At 34.5% G+C, this 21,318-nt stretch overlaps 1 protein-coding gene across 2 annotated transcripts in view; it reads right to left on the bottom strand.

Moving 5' to 3' along the window:
• Positions 1-3,562: 3,562 nt before the first annotated feature.
• The window catches only part of Best2 (bestrophin 2), a 47,257-nt gene continuing 29,501 nt past the window's right edge, over positions 3,563-21,318 (bottom strand). Inside the window, exons 4-9 of one of the 2 annotated variants that reach the window (XM_070311648.1) lie at positions 12,583-12,821; positions 9,593-9,721; positions 9,376-9,483; positions 8,853-9,113; positions 8,418-8,679; positions 3,563-7,355 (exon numbers count right to left, since the gene is read on the bottom strand). In XM_070311648.1, coding sequence (XP_070167749.1) covers positions 6,292-7,355; positions 8,418-8,679; positions 8,853-9,113; positions 9,376-9,483; positions 9,593-9,721; positions 12,583-12,821 — 2,063 coding nt within the window. In that variant the 3' untranslated portion in view covers positions 3,563-6,291. The remainder of the gene's footprint in view (positions 7,356-8,417; positions 8,680-8,852; positions 9,114-9,375; positions 9,484-9,592; positions 9,722-12,582; positions 12,822-21,318) is intronic. The other variant, XM_070311647.1, reaches the window with a different exon arrangement.

Below are 21,318 nucleotides of genomic sequence, written 5' to 3'. Positions count from 1 at the left end.
CCAGCCTCGATCCTTTCACGTGCGTTTCAAAAACTATAAAATTTTAGTGGCATTGCCGTCGATCAGTCTCATATATTCGCGTTACATTCGTATAACGTGACCACGCCGAGATAAATAAAACCAATTATTCACGCACTGGCGATCGGCACGCGTGGGAGGTCGGAGTTGCACGATCGCTCAAACGTCGATAGCCGGAAATACCACGGTCTTGTTAGTCGTTGATCTAAGCGATTGTAAGCGTGGGCGCCGATCGTAGACTAACCGATCGTCCGTATCGAAGCAAGCAATCCGGTATAGAGGAGAAAAAGATCCGCGGTATGATCGAGGGAGAGACGATTAGCGATCCTCGTTGATACATATTTCACTTTGCCCGGTGTGCTTCCTTATATCGAGATGTGTACTACTTGACCAATTTCCACGCTAGCACGTTGCGCACAAACGAGACATTCCAGATATCACGAGAACGTTCCTTGAAGAGCGCAAAAAATTCAAACCGCATTTAACGAGAATATATCGTGGATGTCGATCGTGCCGCGAGCGATCGCATGGCAAGCGATCTTCTAAATCACGCTCCAGGCCAGAGCTCGGAATGGATCTATCGTTGTCAGATGAGGCACGAGAGATGGGATACATATAGGGAAGCGTGCACTCGCAGTTTCCACAATTCCCACGCCCACCGTCACACGAGAGCGCCGAGCAGGTCCTAACCGCGGTAGTCGTCGCTAACCATTGACATTACGCCTGAAAGAGCCGACCATGAGCCGATTCCGTTGCCTTTTGCCGCGAGAATCACCGGAATCGCTCCGGCGGCACTAAAGTCCTTCCTTCTACGGTGACCTTATGCCAATACGATGATCTTTGCGCTAATAGCCATCGAATTCGGAAAGCCGCGTTTTCTCGTTTCTTGCGCGAGACTCTCCCAATATTGTAATTGAAATCGTGTATCGATAATCTTGTAGAAAATGTCAGATTATCGATTGTTTATGTCAAAAGGAAATGATTTTATTCGATTACACACGATACGAGCTTACACGCACACATAAACTCGCAGATATCCGTAGGAAGTATCCGCGTGAGAAACCGGCGGCTCATTAACTTTTGCTCTACGAGATTAAGTCACACGTGGCACGTGCGCGCACGCAATAAAACGATTATATATTGTACATATATCCGGTTGGAGTATATAAAAGTCTATGTCATAATGATAAGATTATCTTTATTGTTTTGTTTACTTTGACACACCGTTGACGAGAAACTATCGACGAGACAGTTCGCTCGTGCAAGAGGATGAATTAAGAGGGAAATGAACGGAGCTACGTCAAAAGTTAATAAATCTAATATAGTTTGCGATTCATGAATTTGACATTGCGCAAAAAGTACATACTTTTAGCCTTTTAAAATATAAAGTTAATAATTAATTTAATAATTAGAGTAAAAATTTGCTCCGTAGAATATAATTTAATCTGAAAATTTTAAATATTATCTTATACCGAACTAACTTTTATAGTAATTGTACGTGAAAATAAAAATTTTGATTTCTCTAGGACGTATCTTTACTTTAACTCATAAATTAATTGTTAATTTTATATTTTAATTGTGCGTGAACATACTCAAAAATATATACGTACGATGTCGAATTGTGAGAACCTCCTCCTTTTTTGAAGTCGGTTAAAAAGCTAAAAGTGCTTTATATGCGTACGCAATGTCACGTTTACGAGAATCTTTAAATGTATTAGATTTATTAACTTTTGACGTAGCTGATCCGTCCAGTTCCTCCTGTCGCGGGACCAATGACTGCAACTGTCATCCCACGCACCGAAGACACGACGACACAAACCTGTTATACAGCCTCGAAATTAGCGAATCTTTCGACGTTTACCTGGTCAGATTATTTTTTACATCGCAAATATTCGCGACAAAATTAACAATCAAGCAACATTATGCTACTTTGCACAATTATAGTTTATAAGTTTAGGTTGCATTAATTTATAACGCTGCATTTTACGATGCAGTAGCAATTTTCGTTAACGATTGCCACGGAGTACGGTTTCGATTGACAATTGAAATGTTCGCCTTTGCCACGAAGCGCATACGGTACTTTGACTTGTTGCCGCCATTTATAAGTACTGTTGCTCCTAGCTAAATGTTATTTACTCCATCTCTTTTGATTGCAAGATTTCATTAACAAGTATTCAGGCTTTATGACGTGGCTGTATGACCGCGTCCGTTACGTTTGCACGCGATACCGATCCGTATCGACGCATCTCCGACGCCGCGCACCTGTATACCGACGTTGTTATTATCTATATATCATTATCTTTATGAAAACGGTCAATCTTCATGAAAATTCTGTACAATGTTACTCAAACCATTGGTGAGAGCCAACCGGATCTCGAATCCAGTTCGTCGACTATCCTGTAACAGGATATTTTTGCGCTTTTCGCGAAATATTAAGTGTACTAGATCGTTTAGAAAATGATGAAAAATAAAGACAGAAAAAATTGCGTATAAAAATAAGAATACAAGAAAAGGATGGAGTATACGACAGCGTTAGAGAACAGCGAGAAAGGTAGATGGAGATTGCTGCTCCTTATTGCTAAGTGCAAAGGCATGCTGTCGCTGATAAGAAACTCTCACTTGTCTCGCACTCGTCACACAAACAATCGCGATTTGCTTGATAATTCATAAAATGCGTAATGATTTATCGTCGCATCGCACGACAAGACATGTAAATGCAATATCTAGCTTCGTGACTTTGAAAGTAAATTGGCACGATAACGGCCGCTGGTTCTCTTGTTTTGTCAGAAAAATAAATAAATTCTCTCAAGTTCCGATTTTCCTATCGGACTGCGAGAATAGAACGATTATGATTATTGATCATTAATCAATATCTCCGCGTGAATTAATTATAATGTATATAGGAAGTCTTTTATTATGCTACTCGCTCAAGCCTACGATTCCATCATTTTACTGCATATTTTTAATCCAAATTATATTTAGATTGCCGAAAAATCGAATGCTAAAGCACCGAACGAGACATATCTAATCTCTGATTGTAAGAGAAATCATTAAAGAAATAATTACTGCTCGTATAAAAATCACTATAAAATGCTAATATATAATTTTGATTCCTGTTATTTCGATCCTTACGTGATTAAATGAATAAATCGCTCAACATACGCGTTTCGAGACTTATCATCGCGATATAGTTACTATGAGATGCGTTGATGTACACAGTTTAAGTTCAATAATTAACTATTTTTACCGCGGGATAATTTAAACATAATGCAATTTTTGAAAAGAATTTAACAAATTCCGAAAACTAAATTACACTTGCTATAATTTTTCTAAAGTATTTATTTTAACATAGATAATAGATAATGAAAGATAATGAAACACATCTATAATATATATATATATAGCTAAGTATATGTACGTAAATAAGCACCGCTAATTTGAAAGCAATTAGTTATATTTATATATCTAATTGTTCACGATAATAATTAGGCATTTGCAATAGATATAACAAGGAATGTATTTATATACAAGTACAGTAAATTAAATATCTACAAAATTGGATCCTTTTTCCTTACATTATGTGTCATTGAACGAAGGAAATTAGAACAGTCATTGTATATATAGACATTGCTCCAATCGTTCGATTAATCGTCAATTAAGACATTTAATAATGTTATAAATAAGTATCAGTATTGGACACGCAATATTTTCTATTTTTTTTTTCTGCTCATCACAGACCGATATGTATGCAAAAATTGGCTATACGTTATACAATACAGTTTTATTACTGTGAAACTATTAAAAAAATTTTATATATATATATATATAATTATTTTGTTTTAATTTATCTCATCGTAATAGTTTTTATAGTGGAAGCCCAAACCTACGATATATATGATATGGAACTGCTTGATCTACATACATCTAATTGATGAAAATTTGGAGTCATTTAAATTGATTTATAAAGCAAAATAAAAATTTTACTTTCTCTTATAATTCAAACGTATAACTTAATTAAAAAAAATATATATATATATTCGCCAAACATTTTGATATATTTAATATTCTCTATTTTTATAAAAATTGTACGTTTTGCCACTGTTTATAATTACAAACAAGTTCTAACATTTCTGATAGATTAATTAGTTCCATAAAAATTATACTGCATTAATTTCACTAACTTATTGCGAACAAAATTGCATTGTTAGTGATAAAATTATTACTGCTTCCATCGCAATCAAAAAACAGCGCTTACATGTACTAACATTCGTGCGCGATGAAATAATAATGATATTTAATAATATATAATAGTTCACGATATAGCACTTTGACACTTATGATTTAGACTTATACGCACATTGGCATTGAGCATATTAATTAATTCGATAGAAATATTAAGTTAATATAATAATTGTGAGATATATACATACGCTCTCGTCACTTTCGACAAGTTATGACGCTTTTGTTGTTTCAACGATGCATATACTAATATGCTCGCAATAACAATAAGCAATAATTGACTTTGTTATTACAAATATTTTAAGCTAACGTATGCGCATATCAATCATCGATATCTATAAACAAAAGAAGCACTTTATCCTAAAATATTTTCTATCAATTGTATTATATATAAAGATATTTTACAATTTCTTAAAAAATTATTATAATACATATTCCATCAATTACATCATCCCGGTCCATCATTCACATTTTATGCGACACTCGTTATTCATAGTTTAACTTTTCGAATATTATCGAAAAAGATTGAACAAAATGGAATATATACATATGGAATAATGATTTTATGTAATTTATTTAAACTTTGATAAATATTCTAACAGTATGATATCAATTTGATATCATAAGTATACTAAAAATTTGCTATAAATGACAAATAAAATATATTTTATTTTATTTACGCAAATATATATTTATTAATGCACAATTATCTTGGGTAATATTTCACGTACGAGATGAACAATATGTCACATTAATAAACTATGGAAAAACAAATATATAAGAAATTTTTAGCAATATAATAAGTGGAAAGAAAGAGACAAAGTCAAAAGTTAGCTACGTACAAAAAAACATATAAATATATTATATGATCAATGCGAATTTGATTTTTCTCGATCTTATAAATCCACGATTGTCGTGGGTTAATAAGCGCTAGAAAAAATTTTATAAAACATCATATTAGATTATCTATAAAAAGTTATATCACATCTCTTATGACGAGTACATACGAGTAAACAAATTTGTAATAAAATTATGATATATGATCAAGTATTGCCAACTATGTATAATAACAGTGTGCATATTATAATATCAATCTACGCTTTTTCACATTATTGCACAAGATGATATAAACATATCTTTAATATTTTACTTTTATACAATATTTTTCATTAAATCGTCAAAGCATTTTAAAGATATTACATTATATCTGTTTATCATGCGAATATAATTAAATAATCGCTAATCGACATTCTGATAAACTATTCGATTTCTTACACGAAACATTTACGGAAATCGATCATCTTGCACTCGCGTCGAAAAAATTTCATCATGATGATTATAACAAACATTTTAAATGTTGTTGTGTTCTTATAAGATTGATCATTACGAGTCATATATATATATGAAGTCTTTAATATATAAATTACTATTTACAACGTAGCAATCTCCAAATTATTCCCCTTTGTTAATCGTTAAAGATATAATATCGTAAAAATATTGCCGATACTATTTGCAGTAGATCGTCTGAAACATCCTCTTATCTTAAGCATAGAACATTTCAAAAGAGAGAGATATATATATATATATATATATAAAAGTTTTTTTTTAAAGCAACAAAGTAAACAATGCATATAAGACGCAAAACTGTAGAAGACAGAATGGCGTGAGCTATTCCTTGTCAAGAATACTCATGTTATCTCTCGCATTTGTTACAAATAATGATCTCTACAGATAAATAAAAAATAAAAAGAAAATAAACAAGATTTCTAATTATAAAATCATAAGATCTTACAACATTTTCTATAAACGAAAACACGAGATATATACTCTTTTAGGCAAAAATTGATACATAAGCAATCTCGTCGATACTAGATCAAGAGAGAATATTTTTCATATGAGATACTATATGCAACGCAACATACAATATATTGTACATCATACAACGCACGAAGATGAATCTCAAGAAATGCCAATAGGCATTCTCTGTATTCTCTACTTAATAAAACGAGTTAAAATCCGTGTTGCTTTCCTTCATCAAACATAAACTTCGCCTCTTTTGCTGCCGGCGACAGTCGATGCGGGAGGCACACTCGTGGACAATGTCGAGGACGTAGAACCCAAACCGCTCGAAAGCGACGCGTTGGTACACGAGACACTACTAATCTTTCTCGACGTATCCTGGACCCGTTGATTAGACCTGGAAAGATCGTGACCGAAGCTGTTAGTCCTCGGTCGAATGCCCTGATTGCCAGACGTAAGTCTGTCCATTATGGTGAGGCCATCCCTGCCGTTCGACACCATTGAAGTCGTGCGAATTTCTCTGGAATGCAATCCCGGAGATTGCGGCAGCGACATGCTTCTGTCGTCGCGACCAGATGGAACGATCGGCGGAGGACCGGGCAGCGACGCCGATCGTCTACCTCGAGCGTCCGTCACCGCGATATTTTGTGCACCGGGTAAAGCGGCGGTAACGACGTAACTCAGATTCTCAGGTTTCATCAAGATCGGCGAGCGATCGTTGTAACCGTCGAAAGTGGGCGAGCTACCGTTGCTACCCATCGGGCTGTTAGTGTTGTCGATTAACGGCGTCGAGCGATCCTCGTGGCCGGTGATACTTCCGCTCCTACTACTGCCACTTCCGCTACCCTCCTCCTCACTGCTATTGACTTCCGTCAATGTCGCCTGGACACTGTTGCCCTGATTAATGTGCGGCATCGTCGTCGTTGCCGTTGTCATTAAACCTAGCTGCGTGAGGTGGCTCATGGTGACCGGCGTCAAAGTCACCGGCGTCATCAAACCGGCGCCTGTTAACGTTGGCGAGAGTACGGCCTGCGCCAAGGCCGCCGCGCCAGATTTTCCCGAAGCAGGTGTGCTTTCCGTTTCCTGTATCGGTGACAGCACCACCACTGACAGATCGGTCGGATAATGACCGTTCGCTGGTATCACGCCTACCACGCCGGCGCCGATATTCGCCGCATTGGTGGCAGACAGTGCCAACCTGTGTTCGCGATCGACCACTTCCTTTGTCACATCCGGAGTCGGTATGCGCGGCCTGTTCTTCAGGGATACCGGCACTGAGTTCAACTTTGTCATAGTACCTGTAATTAGAAGCAAATCGTTATGATTGTTAGAGCGACACTTGATTCCGGATTCGGGAAGATCTCGAGGACGTATGTAGAAAATACGTAATAACATTGTGTCGATTAAATTAACGACACCGCAATACGTTTCCTATCTAGAGACGACGCTACGAATAAGCGTGGAAATGAGTTAGATCATTGCTTTGGCGCCAGACGGGAGGCGACATCGAGTTATCATTGTCATCGTTGACGAGAATATAATTACGCGGATATGATATTTTAACGGTGCTGTCTTTCTCCTATCGAGATGTGCCAGGGAAGAAAAGAATAGAAACAAGTACAAGGATTCTTTAGAGAGTTTTCTTATTATAGAACGCGAGAGAAATAATTGCAGAAATTGCGGAAATCCCGGAGGCCACACACGATCAAACATTGCGTAATCTCGGGCATACGTGGAAGTAATAAAGGAAAAGCTTGCGATTCCTCGAGACTTTCTTTTAAAACGAGTCATGACTCACTGTCAGGGGAGAAAAAATCTTCCATTAGAAACGCCCGCGTAGTCGGATAGTCTTTGAAAACATGTTAACGAAATGAGCAACATTCCATCATTGTGAAAATAAAAATATAAAATTCACGAAAAAAGGAATTTTTACATTTCATTCTTTTGCATAAAGAAAAAAAAAAAAAAATTGCTATGTACTTTAATTTAATAATTTAAAAATTTAATTTAATAATTTATCTTACTAAAAATATTTTGCAATAATATGTCTTTCTTTTTTGCATAAATTTTTCTGTAAAATTATTTAAACAAGATGGAATGCTTCTTTTATCGTAAATATTTTTATATCGTTTTAAATTTCATAAAAATTTAAAATAATAAATTTATATATAATATTACGGCACAAAATTCTTGTATTGTATATAAAAGTATTATGTAATTCATATACATAACGAATCGTCGTCGTTAACATAAAAGCTTCATATGACAGTTCGCCGCACAATGTCACTTTGCTTCTTATTAAATCTTTATTTGTCATACTGTTAAACTCCCGTCATCCTCTTTTTATTCGATATACACACCTTGACGACCCATTCGTTGACTACGAATGCTCTTGCGTCCCACGAGACGATCGTAGAAAGACATTTTGAGATTGGGATTGTTGGTTTGCGGGAGACCACCGGTCTCAGGACTGCTGTATACGCTGTTATGTCTGTTTCGTGCAAAGAAACCACCGCCACTGCTATACGTGGTCGAGGAACTGCGTACCGAGCCCATTCGAGTAATCTGTCGTTGGAACCATCCGTTTTTCTTTCGTTCCACCAACGGGGTGTCCACACTTTCCTGATAAACGCACGAGATTTAATATTAGAATTATTATAAAATTATTGGGTGGATATACTAATTGAACATAATATCTGTTTAGTATTTTAAATAATAATTGCGTTTAGACTGAATGTTTTTTTATCGCTTATATAAAATCATTTCACAATATCGCGCCTGAATAATTCACTTACGTAATCGGCGTACATATCATCCTGATGAGTCTTACGATGGTGAACGTGACTATGAATCTGTGTGCCCAGCATAACATTTGCATAAAGAGCATCGCTATCTTTTACTTTATAATGTTCCGCGGAGCCTTTGGGTTCCTCTTTTCGATATTGCTCGCTGGCGACTGTATACGGCAAATCTTTGGGTATGACTTCGTCCCAATATTGATCTTTCAGAAGTTCCGGATGTTCCTCGTGCATCTCATCAACGATCATATAACCCGCCTATTACACGATAAACACGATGGCAAGATAAGAAAAAACTGCATTAACATAAAACGTTGAAGAGCGAATATAAAAGCTAAGATACGAGTAGCGAAAAATATGTTCTCGTATGTGCAAATATTTTATTTTAATATTTATTTTCACATAATACTACATGTAAGAAGAAATATATTCAGTAAATAACAATGTAACGTATATAACATAAAACGGTTTGTAGATTATTCGAATGTAAAATTATAATTTTTTCAATTATCTCACGTACCTTAATATGCCTATCTATCAGCCAGTTCAATTCGATATCATCATCATCTTCGCCGAAAGGATTAATTAATACCTCGGCGACTTTCAGCCATCCGACGTAAAAACAGAACTGCGACAACAAATATTGAGTGTTTATAAAAATTCTCAAACATTATAGAAATACTCCAATATAACATTCTATACGATCAATAAAGATCGTATCAATTATTACTAATTACCTGCAACGTCGTAAAAAACGGGAAATACATGTCCGGCTCCTCGTACTTTCCAGCGCCTCCAGAATTTGCAACAAATTGTCTACCGAGTAAAGCTGAGAAAAAGTAGGCGTACAGCGATAGTGTTACCACCTGAAAATACAATGTATTAAATCTCCCTGTATCAAGAAATTCCTCTTATATCATTATGATAAAAAAACGCAATTATGAGAGAAACTTTCATTTGCTGCAATCACCATTTTGAGGGAAAAAAAAAAATTACTAATGATGTTAATTAAAAATAAGAAAGATTAGCAGATAATATAGTTTACTTCACTTAAAGCTCACCGGCTTTCTTAAACGGAAAGAAAAATTGTGACTGAAAACGATTTAGACTTCCCACCCAAGTCCCGAGGACTTCATTAGAGATTATCGCTTCTTGTCGCTTCTCTTTCTATCGCGCAAGTGCAAGCAAACAGGTTTAATGAATGAATATCAAGGTCGTCACGGGCGCCGCCTTTCTCATCGAAGGTTACCAGGAAACAGTAGTTTATGCAAAAGTATAACACGACTCGTGTCCATAACGAAAAACGTCGCGCGTATGGACTTTGATCATTCTGGAATCATCGGGTCCAAAGGATTCTCTTCTCGAATATAACGCGAAATTATTCTCGAAGGCATGACGTATCGAGATAAAATTACTGTTCAACTCTCCCGTTCACGGCCTTGACCATGCAACACGTATTGGCTTCGTGTTTTATGCGCGATTCATTATCCGCGCTGCATCCGTTGATTGAAAGGCATGTTTTTAATTAAACTTATTACGTTACATGTATATATTATAATAAATATACTGTCAACCATAATTATCCAATATGCCATTAAACTTAATTATTAACAGATTGTTTTTTATTGACATGCTGTAAATATATATTTTTTCAAAGTATTGTATATCATTAAATATACATTAAATATTTCGCATTGTAAATTCTTCTTTAATAATATGATTATTTAAATACGTCTTTCTTTCAAATACAATAAATATATATATATATATATATATATATCCAAATATAAAAAATATGAATATAATAAAAGAATCGCTTATGTTATATACGAAAAATATTATGTCAGATTTGGATTAAATATTCTTTCTAATAATGCGATCCATATTATTATTAGCAAGGCAGCCTCTTAAAATTTGTTTGTTACACGAATAAGCAAAAACATTTGCAATGTAAACGCAGACGTATATGCAATAACAGCGAGCGAAACGGGTATAATAATTCAACGAATGTATCATTATTCGGTGAATACTCTACGGTAATTACGCGTAATCATTTTGCGATTTCACGGAGTATTTCAAATCGTATTATCGTCTTGAGAAAGATTCATATCATGATTTATACATAAGAAAAAAGACTATCCGCACATACCCATACACACAAATTTAAATGCAGTATTATTGGATTTTCCTAATTAATAACAATTTGTTCGAGATAAAATAATTATTATATAGTAATTTTACATACAGAATATTGTAATTTCTCTCTACATTTTATAAATATATATTGATTATTTTATAAATATTATTTTAATCGCAAAAATTTCAATTTTTATTTATTTAATATTTTATATTCAAGTACTGCAATATATTAATAAGCATAATAATAAGATCTAGTAATGATTAAATTAATAAATTAAGGAAAATGTTCAGAAATAATAGAGATAGAAACAGAAAAGTATGAAACACACGCATACACCACATTCGACAATAGAGATCGAGCAGAGCTTCCCGGACACACCACGCTCATCTAGATTTACGAAATAACGCAGTTTTTAGTTCCTTGAAGATAGCATTTGTACACCCGACAATTTATGAAAGTTAGTTAATGAATAATTACAATTGCACAATACATGTCGGCTAATTGCAAACGTGAAACATGTCTTTCCAGAGAATGGATCCACTTTACGATCTTAACTTAAATATATTATCCTAAATCCTTAGAGCAGATAGAAAGAGAAGTAAAATTATCGCATAATAAAACTAAGATAAACAAGATTGCGTGCGTCGTGCAATTGTCTAATAATTATATTAATTGTTTTAAAAAATTGCGCGCTACAGAGACATATTTCTGCATAATTTTGATCAATAACAAACATATATGTATATATATATATATATATATATATATATATATATATATATATATGTGTGTGTGTGTGTGTGTGTGTGTGTGTCATTTATTTTTTAATCAAACAAAACGACATAATATATATTTAACTAATTAATTTACTTCAAAAAATGACTAAATAATTTACTTGTAAGATAATAAAATTTTGACTTTAATGTTTTTTTTTTTTTAAATATAAATGACGGTGGATTTTCCAATCCATGACTCAATTTAATATTTAAAATTGCAAATAAAATGTAAACAATGCATTGGACACAGTTTATCGAAGAATTACATAATAATGCGTCATAATCGTGGTGGCACTTAAAGTGTAATAATGACACGATCAATGGAAATGATGAAGACATTCACGTAACATATTCGACATCTGCCAATAACAAATAGCATTATCATATAATTGTTCTTTTCACAGCGTTAGCATGAGAAGGAATGTCCAGAAAGGGCCGTAGAAGCAATATTTTTTTCTGCTCTTTCTTGTATAAAAAGAATACGATAAATAAAATTAAAGAGAATTTTATTATTCTCGGAAGTATGAAGTGAATTTATAAGCAATATTTAACGAACCGTTGTCTTTTAAATTTATATTTATATCATTTATCATGTTATTTCCTTGCATTTTATCAATTTAATTAATGCAATATTTAATACTTATCCATGAATTTCGGATCTGTTAGACAGATATTTATATATACATATGTAATATAAAGCAAAGATATTTCACTGAACCACTAAAACTATATAAAAATAATGGAAATTCTAAACAAATCATTGGCGCATTCAATTATAATGTAATTTGATTTTATTCAGCGACATATTTACCTGAGTGTAGACTAGAGGAACGCAAACAGTATCGTAACCAATCAGCGCGCCAAGCCTCTTCCGGATATCGCTGAGCTCGACAAGAAGAGTTTGCACTACTTGATCGCTAGTAATCAGGGCCTCCTTTCGCGCCCTATTGATAATGTTGGTCGCCCAGACGAGCGGCATCCAATACTTAGACATAGCCGCCTTCTTGTTCATCAGCTCAAAGATTTTCTTCTCCGATTCCATCATCAGACCTAAGAAAAAAAAGCATGAGCTGCTGCGTTATTCGTCTGACTTGAGCGAAAAAACATTTCCGGACGTTCCAGCAAGCTGTGTAATTACACGAACTTTCTCTGTTTGAGACGTTTGAAAAATTTCCTCGGCGAAATATGAACGTCTTGTATATTGTAAATCGCGATCGATATCACGGGGCAGTAAGTCAGCAAAGCCCGCGCGCCTCGACGATCTCGCGTTAATTAACGAATTCACTAGTACGGTTCGTTAATTAACGAATTATCAAATAATCAGTATCTTTCGCCGACTTTCGCGTGTGTATATACCTTATGCGTATATACAATAGTTGCGCACGTTTTAGTTAAGATAGACTCGTATATAAAACTGAATAAACCTCCAACGCAAAACACGGATATATTCCCACTGTCTCCATAATAATTTCTTTGAAATTGGAGTAAAATCAGATAAGTTTTGCTTTATTTCCTAATTAATATAATGTATTGCATGCAAACAATATTCTACAATTTCTAAACTTTGCCGCATTTTATACAAATAGACTTTCTTAGAGAGATAAATATTATAATTTTACATTAGATATATCACTTTTTTACATAAATAAATTATTTTTTATTTCATTTACTGAAACTAATATATTTATTAAAATTCTAATACATTGTATATATATATAAAATTTAAGTGTCAAAAACTTGCGACATAATAAATGAATTTATGGAAAAAATTTAGAATGTTTAGAAGATTTACAAACATAGAAAGTTTTCGATAATCATTATTTGTCAAAATTTCCATTTGTTTTTGCTTATCCCTTTCAACATAAATGGATATACTGAATAAATTAGTGACATAATGCTAAAGAGAAAAGCGCATCCGTATCATGAGAGGGATTCAATGCCCTCAGTAGAAGATGCTTTATTATGAAGTGATTAATAGGAATTGCATAGAAAAGATCAATTATTTATATTATCTGAGAAAATAACAATTGCATAATTGCTAGTAACAAGTAACATGAGTTTGTCATAATATCGTATACGCGCAATAGCGCGATAAAGTCAGGAATGCAAGAAGAGATGAGCGTTTGATTAATCAATGGATTGTCTTCAACTATGCCAGATAAAAAAAAAAGTAGTAATGTATTAGTAATTTTTTTTTCATAGGATTGAATATGGACTTGAATGCGAAAGAAAATCGAAGAATCCTGATGAATTAATACACAAATCTAATTTCTTCTACATTAAATTTGAACAAGGGATCTTTGACGAATTGACAGTCGACATGTCTCTAGATAAAGATCAGTGAAATAAATTATTTATATTCCAGTTTCTGCCAGTGTTAAGCATTAATATTATTCTTCAATGTGTGTGTGTGTACAAAACTTGAGATAACTAAAAAAATAGTGTGGGTGCTACATTTGCTATATTCTTAGTATTGATATACACATAAATTAACTTTCTTTATTGAATATATTTAAATATTTTGCGTTTTCTTTTTCTCGAACTTTGCCTTTCAGACTGATTTATAACTTGTTTTTTTTTTCAATAAATATAAGCATAATATATTAATTATTGTATTTTGATTACATCAAAATACAGAAGTTTTTTTGTATGCTTATTAAAAAAGATATAAACTTAAATTTATAAAATAAATATTATCCTCTAAAAGCGTACATAATTTATTTTAAACTCTATGCATCTTGAAAAGGGACAAGCGTATTTGCTCAATGAGAAAAATTTGTTATCATGATTAAAGTCTTTTATAAATGCAGCAGAACAAAATCAATAAGATAGATTAGACTCTCTATCGGGTGCAATTATGGTCGAAATAAAAATTATTTTAAAGTAGTAATCGCGGAAAGTATCGTATCTATTAACTCGATCGGTGTTCAATCGAGCAACGTCGAGGAAACATTGTCATTTCTTTCGAAGGCATGTTTTTATTTTATTGTTAGAGCAGAAAGGATCGCGTTTGCACAAACGTATATCCGTAACTTAGCTGGGGCGATGACCGAAAAAATAAAAGCAACCTTGCTGCGGATATCTATCAAAATAACTTGCGGCGTCACTCAAACAAGTCGTTGATCGAAGAAACTGTCTGCGAGATGAAAGAAACTCCGATGGACACACGTGTAGATTACTAATGACGGAACACGTACTCCTTTATTCAGCTAGCGTACAATAGTTGGATTCAGATATACACGTTAATAATAAAAACTGACATAGACAGTCCCCATGCATTTAATTTATAGCGTTTTATATGTTTCATATGTTTTAAACACATAGCATTAAAATTTTCTATCCACGATGGATTATAATTTTATTCATTTTTTCCCGCGATATGCGCTTGTGTAAGCTAAACTCGTACACGTTTAGCACACCTCTTATTATTATCATTCCTTTTCATGTACTATTTTAAGAATTGAATATTGTTAAAATTTTGCCGTTTAGATGTGCATTTATACATATATAAATAAATCAATATATATTTAAATAATATAATTATTATAATTTTGACAAAATTAAAAAATTAATAATTTCATAAAATAAGATTATTCGTGTAATGTAGAAAACACGTATAAAAAATATTGTAGATACAATAAAATGTTTCATTATTGCGATAGCTTTTTAAGCGCAAAATATATATCTTGCTGTGTACATTTGAAAAACACTTGCAAACATCGCAGAATATTCAAACTGAAATCCTTACCGAGTGATCGATCGATTCGATATGTGATCAGCTCGCCCCATTCGTCACACGACCTTGAGTCACATGTGGCATCGTGCACAATGAGCCTGAGAATTTGCAGGCAGCTACTGAACGTAACGGCTGATAATTCATCGAATGACTCATTCGAGTTTCGCGATATATTATTGGCAAGGACCAGCTATTGTATATCGAACGTTTAAAAATCCTTCCTCAACGTAAAATCATATTATAAATATATTGAAATGATGACGCGAAGCGTGAGAATATGGTTTAATTAAAAAAAAAAAAAAAAAAACTATAGATTTTAACAGACGGCATGAATTCGTGGAACGATGTCCGCTTAATTTTCGCGTCGCCATTAAATTTACCAATCGAAGCAAAACGTTGGACAAAATCAACGACATAGCGCCACTACACTCTTACCTAGAGTATCTACCTACTTCTCTAGAGATAAGAATTACCTAATGCCGTTAGTATCTGTTGATAGAAGCAAATCGACGCTAATTAAGAAAGCGCCTGATCGCATGTATGGAGTTCCCCGATCCCCATAGTTGTTTACATTAAATTATAGCTCGTAAATTATAATGACCGTGTATCAGCGGAGATCGTGGCTCCGATATAATTTGTGACTTGTTTAATATAAAACTTGATGCGCGTGTAATGAGTTTGGATCCGCGATCGTTAAATCTGGATTAGCCGAACCAGCTTTCTTCGTAGCACTTATGCTTCGACCGATATAAATAAATAGTTAATATAATTATAGAACATGGAATTAAAGTACGCACGAATGCACAAGGAAAATATACTTCAAAGTCTAAATATAGATGAATATTTATGTAATTAGTCGGAATATTTAGAATAAATAAAAATAGATAAAAAGAAGAAGAAGCAGTTCTTGTTTGAATATCTAAGGTGCAATCAATGTAAATAATATAACAAATAATTTATAATATTTATTAAACAGTCAATAATTCAACTTTTTTTTTTTATTTCAAAAATTATTTTTAACCTAGAAATATATGTATCTATAATTAATAATAGCAAATAAAAGCGGCGCTGAGGCGAAAATTGTAATATGCAATTGTGCCCCTATAAAATGAAACAAATGATTACACGACGCTATAGGCAAGATTCTAAAAAATTGCATCCAAGCGCGTTCAAATAAAACGACTATAACGAAGAAGAAGCGGGCTCGTCCGTTTCTAGCAGACTGTTTACCTCCCGGGACCATCCCGGGTTGCAAACGAGGATGAGCAAGATAGTGAACACCAAGGTAGAACACCTCGATGCACAACGGATCCGGGTAGAAGGATGCTCGGTAGAGGTCAACAAACGCGGGGATCCTTGCTCTCTCGGCAGGCAAGGTTGTCGTGAAAGTAAAAAAATATACCGAGCTCTTTTAGTTTTCTCCTCTTTCGCTCTTCGCACCCTTGCTAGCGCCGTGACGATGCTGAAAAGCATCCTTCGGAGAAAACCAGTCCCCCATCCGGTCCGCACTTCTTAAGCACAGTTTATAACGTAGAAACCCGCGAATGCGGATGTTCCGTGTAAAAGTGTCTCGAAAGGAATCTCGATGTTGGGGCATTCGAATAGATACGATGGTATCTGGATGTTATATATCGTTTATTCAAAGTAATAATAAAATGTGACTCGTAAGATAATAATAAAAAGTCTATGCTTTCTTCAAAATAAATATATATATTTCTGCCATTTATTTTATCAATACGAAAAATTATCATAGTATTTAACTAATATTTTAATATATTATTAAAATATATATATATATATATATATATGTGTTTGTGTGTGTGTGTGTGTGAAAGAGTAACAACATCGTTTAACAGAATATTTTAAATAATAATTTGTTTAAAAAAAATATGAAACAAATAAAAAAAATTGTGATCAGCTAAAGTAGGGTATTTCCTACGATTTTCTGAAAAATTTTCTTTCCTAATTATAATTTTATTTTATTCAAATTTAATTTAGTTTATGTATGACGCAATAGAAATATTTAATAAAATTATAAAACTAAAAAAGAATGAAAATATATTAAATTATTAAAATAAAATATAATATTCCTATATATAGCAATCAATATATTTCTATAGAACCCTCGTTAAGTTAGCATCTCCACTACAACAAATGAAAATAAAACTAAAATTTAAATGTAAAGTTTTGGCATATGTTTTATTATAATTTGTCGTGTTAAGGGTGCTAGCTTAACGAGGATCTCTATAGATTGAATTAGAAAAGAATAAAGAATAGAAATAAAGAAAACCGTAAGAATAAAGTAAAAAACTTGACCGATACAAATCTTATTTTGCTATGAGAGATACTTCAATTTCGTTGAAATGCCTCGCGCGTAATAATAAACCTCTCGCATATGAATAATGGTACTTTCTGTTGCGTTGACGGTACCGTGTATTTGTAGCCGAGCTCGATCGCGAACTTGGCACCTTTGGTGAAAATGCACCGATTAGGGAATATTCTCGCGCGTAATTAGAGGCGAGCAACTTTGAACTTACTCGAGGCGCGTGTTGCGGCGGATGTGAGGTGGATGTCAATAGACCGTGTCTGCCAAAGAGAAAATCGACGCCCGAGTCAAGACGCGCCTGCATTATTCGCTCACGTGCATGATCGATCCCCGCAATCGTACAACACATGGCGAGCCGTTAACGATTTCACTATCATCCGTGCGACAAAAGCATACTCGTAAACTTCTCCGTCCGTAAGAGAAACTTATTGAAATATTTCACGGTCAAGTAGATCGCAAAACTCGATCTGGGATTAATTTCTAAGATAAAATAACGATCTATATATATGAATTCTTGAACAAAGTAGTGATACAAGTCAATAATAATAAAATATTTGATTGGAAAACTATATATTGTTCTTAATCATCTTATTGTTAATATGATAGTTTACCAATTTGATTTTTTTGACTTTCTTTTCTCTTTTTTTATAAGAAGAATCTTTTCGCGAGTTCTGTCACAAATTATGAATTGTTTAAAATAAACTTTAATAACTGTAGACGTAAATAATTATTAATTCGGACAATTGTATAAATGTCATATACATATGTAAATTTCGCAATGTAGCACACCTAACACACATATTTCGATTTAATATTTCCGTAATATTTTTATATTTTATAGGAAACCAAATATTAAAAATTTTAATAAATTTTAAGAATAATAACATATATTTGCATTATTTATACTATATTTAAAATATTTACTTTATTTATATATTATATAATAAATGTAATTATCTCCGATAAATAATGTCTATAAATTTCTCAATTTTTCTCACTTTCAGAATGGAAAGAGTTTATATATTTAAATCAGTTTACATTCCGTAAACTAATCAGTAAAAGAAGTGACTGGCATTCCTAATTAATCTGTAGCGTGGAAACGAAACTTATGTGTTAATCAAATCACGTTAATCGAATCACGTTAATTTGCCAATGTCTAGTCTAACTAACTGATTCGAGGAGAATGTTTAATTAATTGTAAAACGCGATTAATTTTGAACGCGATAAAATGTTGCCATCTATCAATAAAATGACACTGAGCGATCATGTCTAGCGTTTGAATGAAGAAATAAAAATTATTTCTCGTTTTAAATAATAATAATCAGAAATTTCGTAATTTTATTCTCTCATAATTTTTTGCATTGCGAATAAATTAGTCGAAGGAGGAAATGGGAATGCATCGTATTCTCACATATGCTATGTGGCAAGTTCAACGGCCGTCAAACGATTAAGAAATCTTATATTCCAGGAGTCCACCGCGTTTCTCCTCGTTCTCTCTCGTTTCCCTCATTTAGATGAGCACGGTCAAGATCCGACCTTCCCCAAGGCCGATCTCTACGGAACGTTATGTTCAAACAAAGTTTGTAGGTTTTCCGCTCTTTTGAGATTGGCATCCAGTTGAGGATATAACTGAGTTCGCGTAAATCAAGCCAAGTCGTACGATATAACTGTTCCTCGAAGAACTCAATTATTAACGAAAAATTAACGCGAATAAACCGCGGAGGTTTATCCATTATCTACGAAATATCAATTACGAGACTTTGATAATATCCTTTCTAATAAGATAAAATGCGTCGCTCATGTGACATCCGCTGTGAGAAAATGTCTATTTTATTGCGTATAATTGCGCGTAAAGAGTCGCCTCTCTGTAGCCTTTATATTATACTTTGTGATTAATTAATATAGATTTTTTTCTCTTTCTCTCTATTTTGTCTCGGTTACCGTGAAATTCTTTGGAAAACCCGTCGTTACCGCGGGCAGTTTTTTCTGCCTTATCCGATGGAAGTACGTGCTCTCAAAGCTACTATATCCGGACGTAATTATTTTCTTGCCGATTGAGCCCGCGCCACCGATCGTTCGGTATAATCGCGGAGAAATTCTGCTTGGGACAATAATTTGTTCTAAATATAGGTAACGCGTGCTGCGCGCACATCAGCGTATTACGATCGTCCGTCAAACTTGTATAGAGAAAGGAAAAAGAGGAAAGGAAGAGGAAAAGAAAAAGAAGGGAAGAAAGGAATTCTTGAGTTTCTTGCTCTGCTCTCGCCAACATGGCTCGCCAGCTTGAGAACGCCACCGATGATGATGATAGTTATGAGGATCTTGATGATAATGATGATTATGATCACTAGCAGCTCGATCCCTAGAGCCTCCGTGACTGGCAGAGATAGCGAAGGAAGCGAAATAGTTGCGTACGTATCGTCAGCGTGATACCGATGAGTCTCTCTCTCTCTCTCTCTAGTCGATTACCACCTGCAGTTGCGGCCAGATTATGGCTCCCATTACGCTGGCTATATTTAACATCTAGTCTCGCGCGATCTAACTGCAACGATTCTTACACAGATCCCAAGATCTAACTTCCACAATCGCTCGCGGCCGAGTTTCATCTTGCATCCGACAAAGCGATACGATTATTGCTCCGAGCAAATCTAACAGATCCGCCTCGAACGGATTGATGGACACAGGCTTTGCGTAGAAAAATTATAATTCTATCTAGGCACCATTAACCTGCTAGCACAGGTAGTGCATTTATTACCTATGCACGGCGTATTATTAATGAACAAGTTTCGCGTGCTCTTGAAATGGCAAAGTGATATCTGTGACGGAGCCTGAGGGAAGAGCGCGTTAACGGTGAAAATCAATGGATGGTGATGCGGAGAAAGAAAAGAGAGAAGTAAGGCCTGCGGCAAGACCGAGGAAGACTTATCGAGGAAATCGAAGACGCGACCGGTGATTATCTTATCGGACGGCACGCACGGCGGCGGCTCACCGGATCGTTCATAATCGCGCGCCGGGTTATTTCTGTACGCAAAAGGAGGAAAGAGCGGCGTGTAACGACGCGCAGCACGAGGACGAAGAGTGTGAGGCAAGCGGAATGAATCCCGCAACGTCTGCTTGCCCCGACACCAGAAATAGAAACGGCGAGATGTTGCGCGCGAAGCAGGGTCCGGCCGTGTTGAAAAATGAGAAGATCACGCCGGGAAGGGAAGGAAAGGGAAAAGGAAAAGGAGGAAGAATCTCTTTGGCGCCGGCGCTCCGGCGTTTCTAAACGATCTCTCGTCGGCTCGACCGTTGAAAATTATCCGGACGCGCGTGAAAATTGCCTGCCGGCGTTGCGAGCGACGATTTTCAGACTGTAATTCCCCGGGGAATTGGTGCACGCGGATAATTTTGTCTACTTTCAAGATTTGACGTTTCGAGATTTCTTCTCGTCTTTATAATCTCGCGATCGTTCTCGATTGCATGTAAACGACAAGGTGATTTTC

The sequence above is a fragment of the Polyergus mexicanus genome, unplaced genomic scaffold (genome assembly GCF_030449975.1).
Source record: "Polyergus mexicanus isolate NDT 795.1 unplaced genomic scaffold, iyPolMexi1.0 SCAF_20, whole genome shotgun sequence".
Classification (NCBI taxonomy): domain Eukaryota; kingdom Metazoa; phylum Arthropoda; class Insecta; order Hymenoptera; family Formicidae; genus Polyergus; species Polyergus mexicanus.
This window is presented reverse-complemented; position numbering and strand designations above follow the sequence as displayed.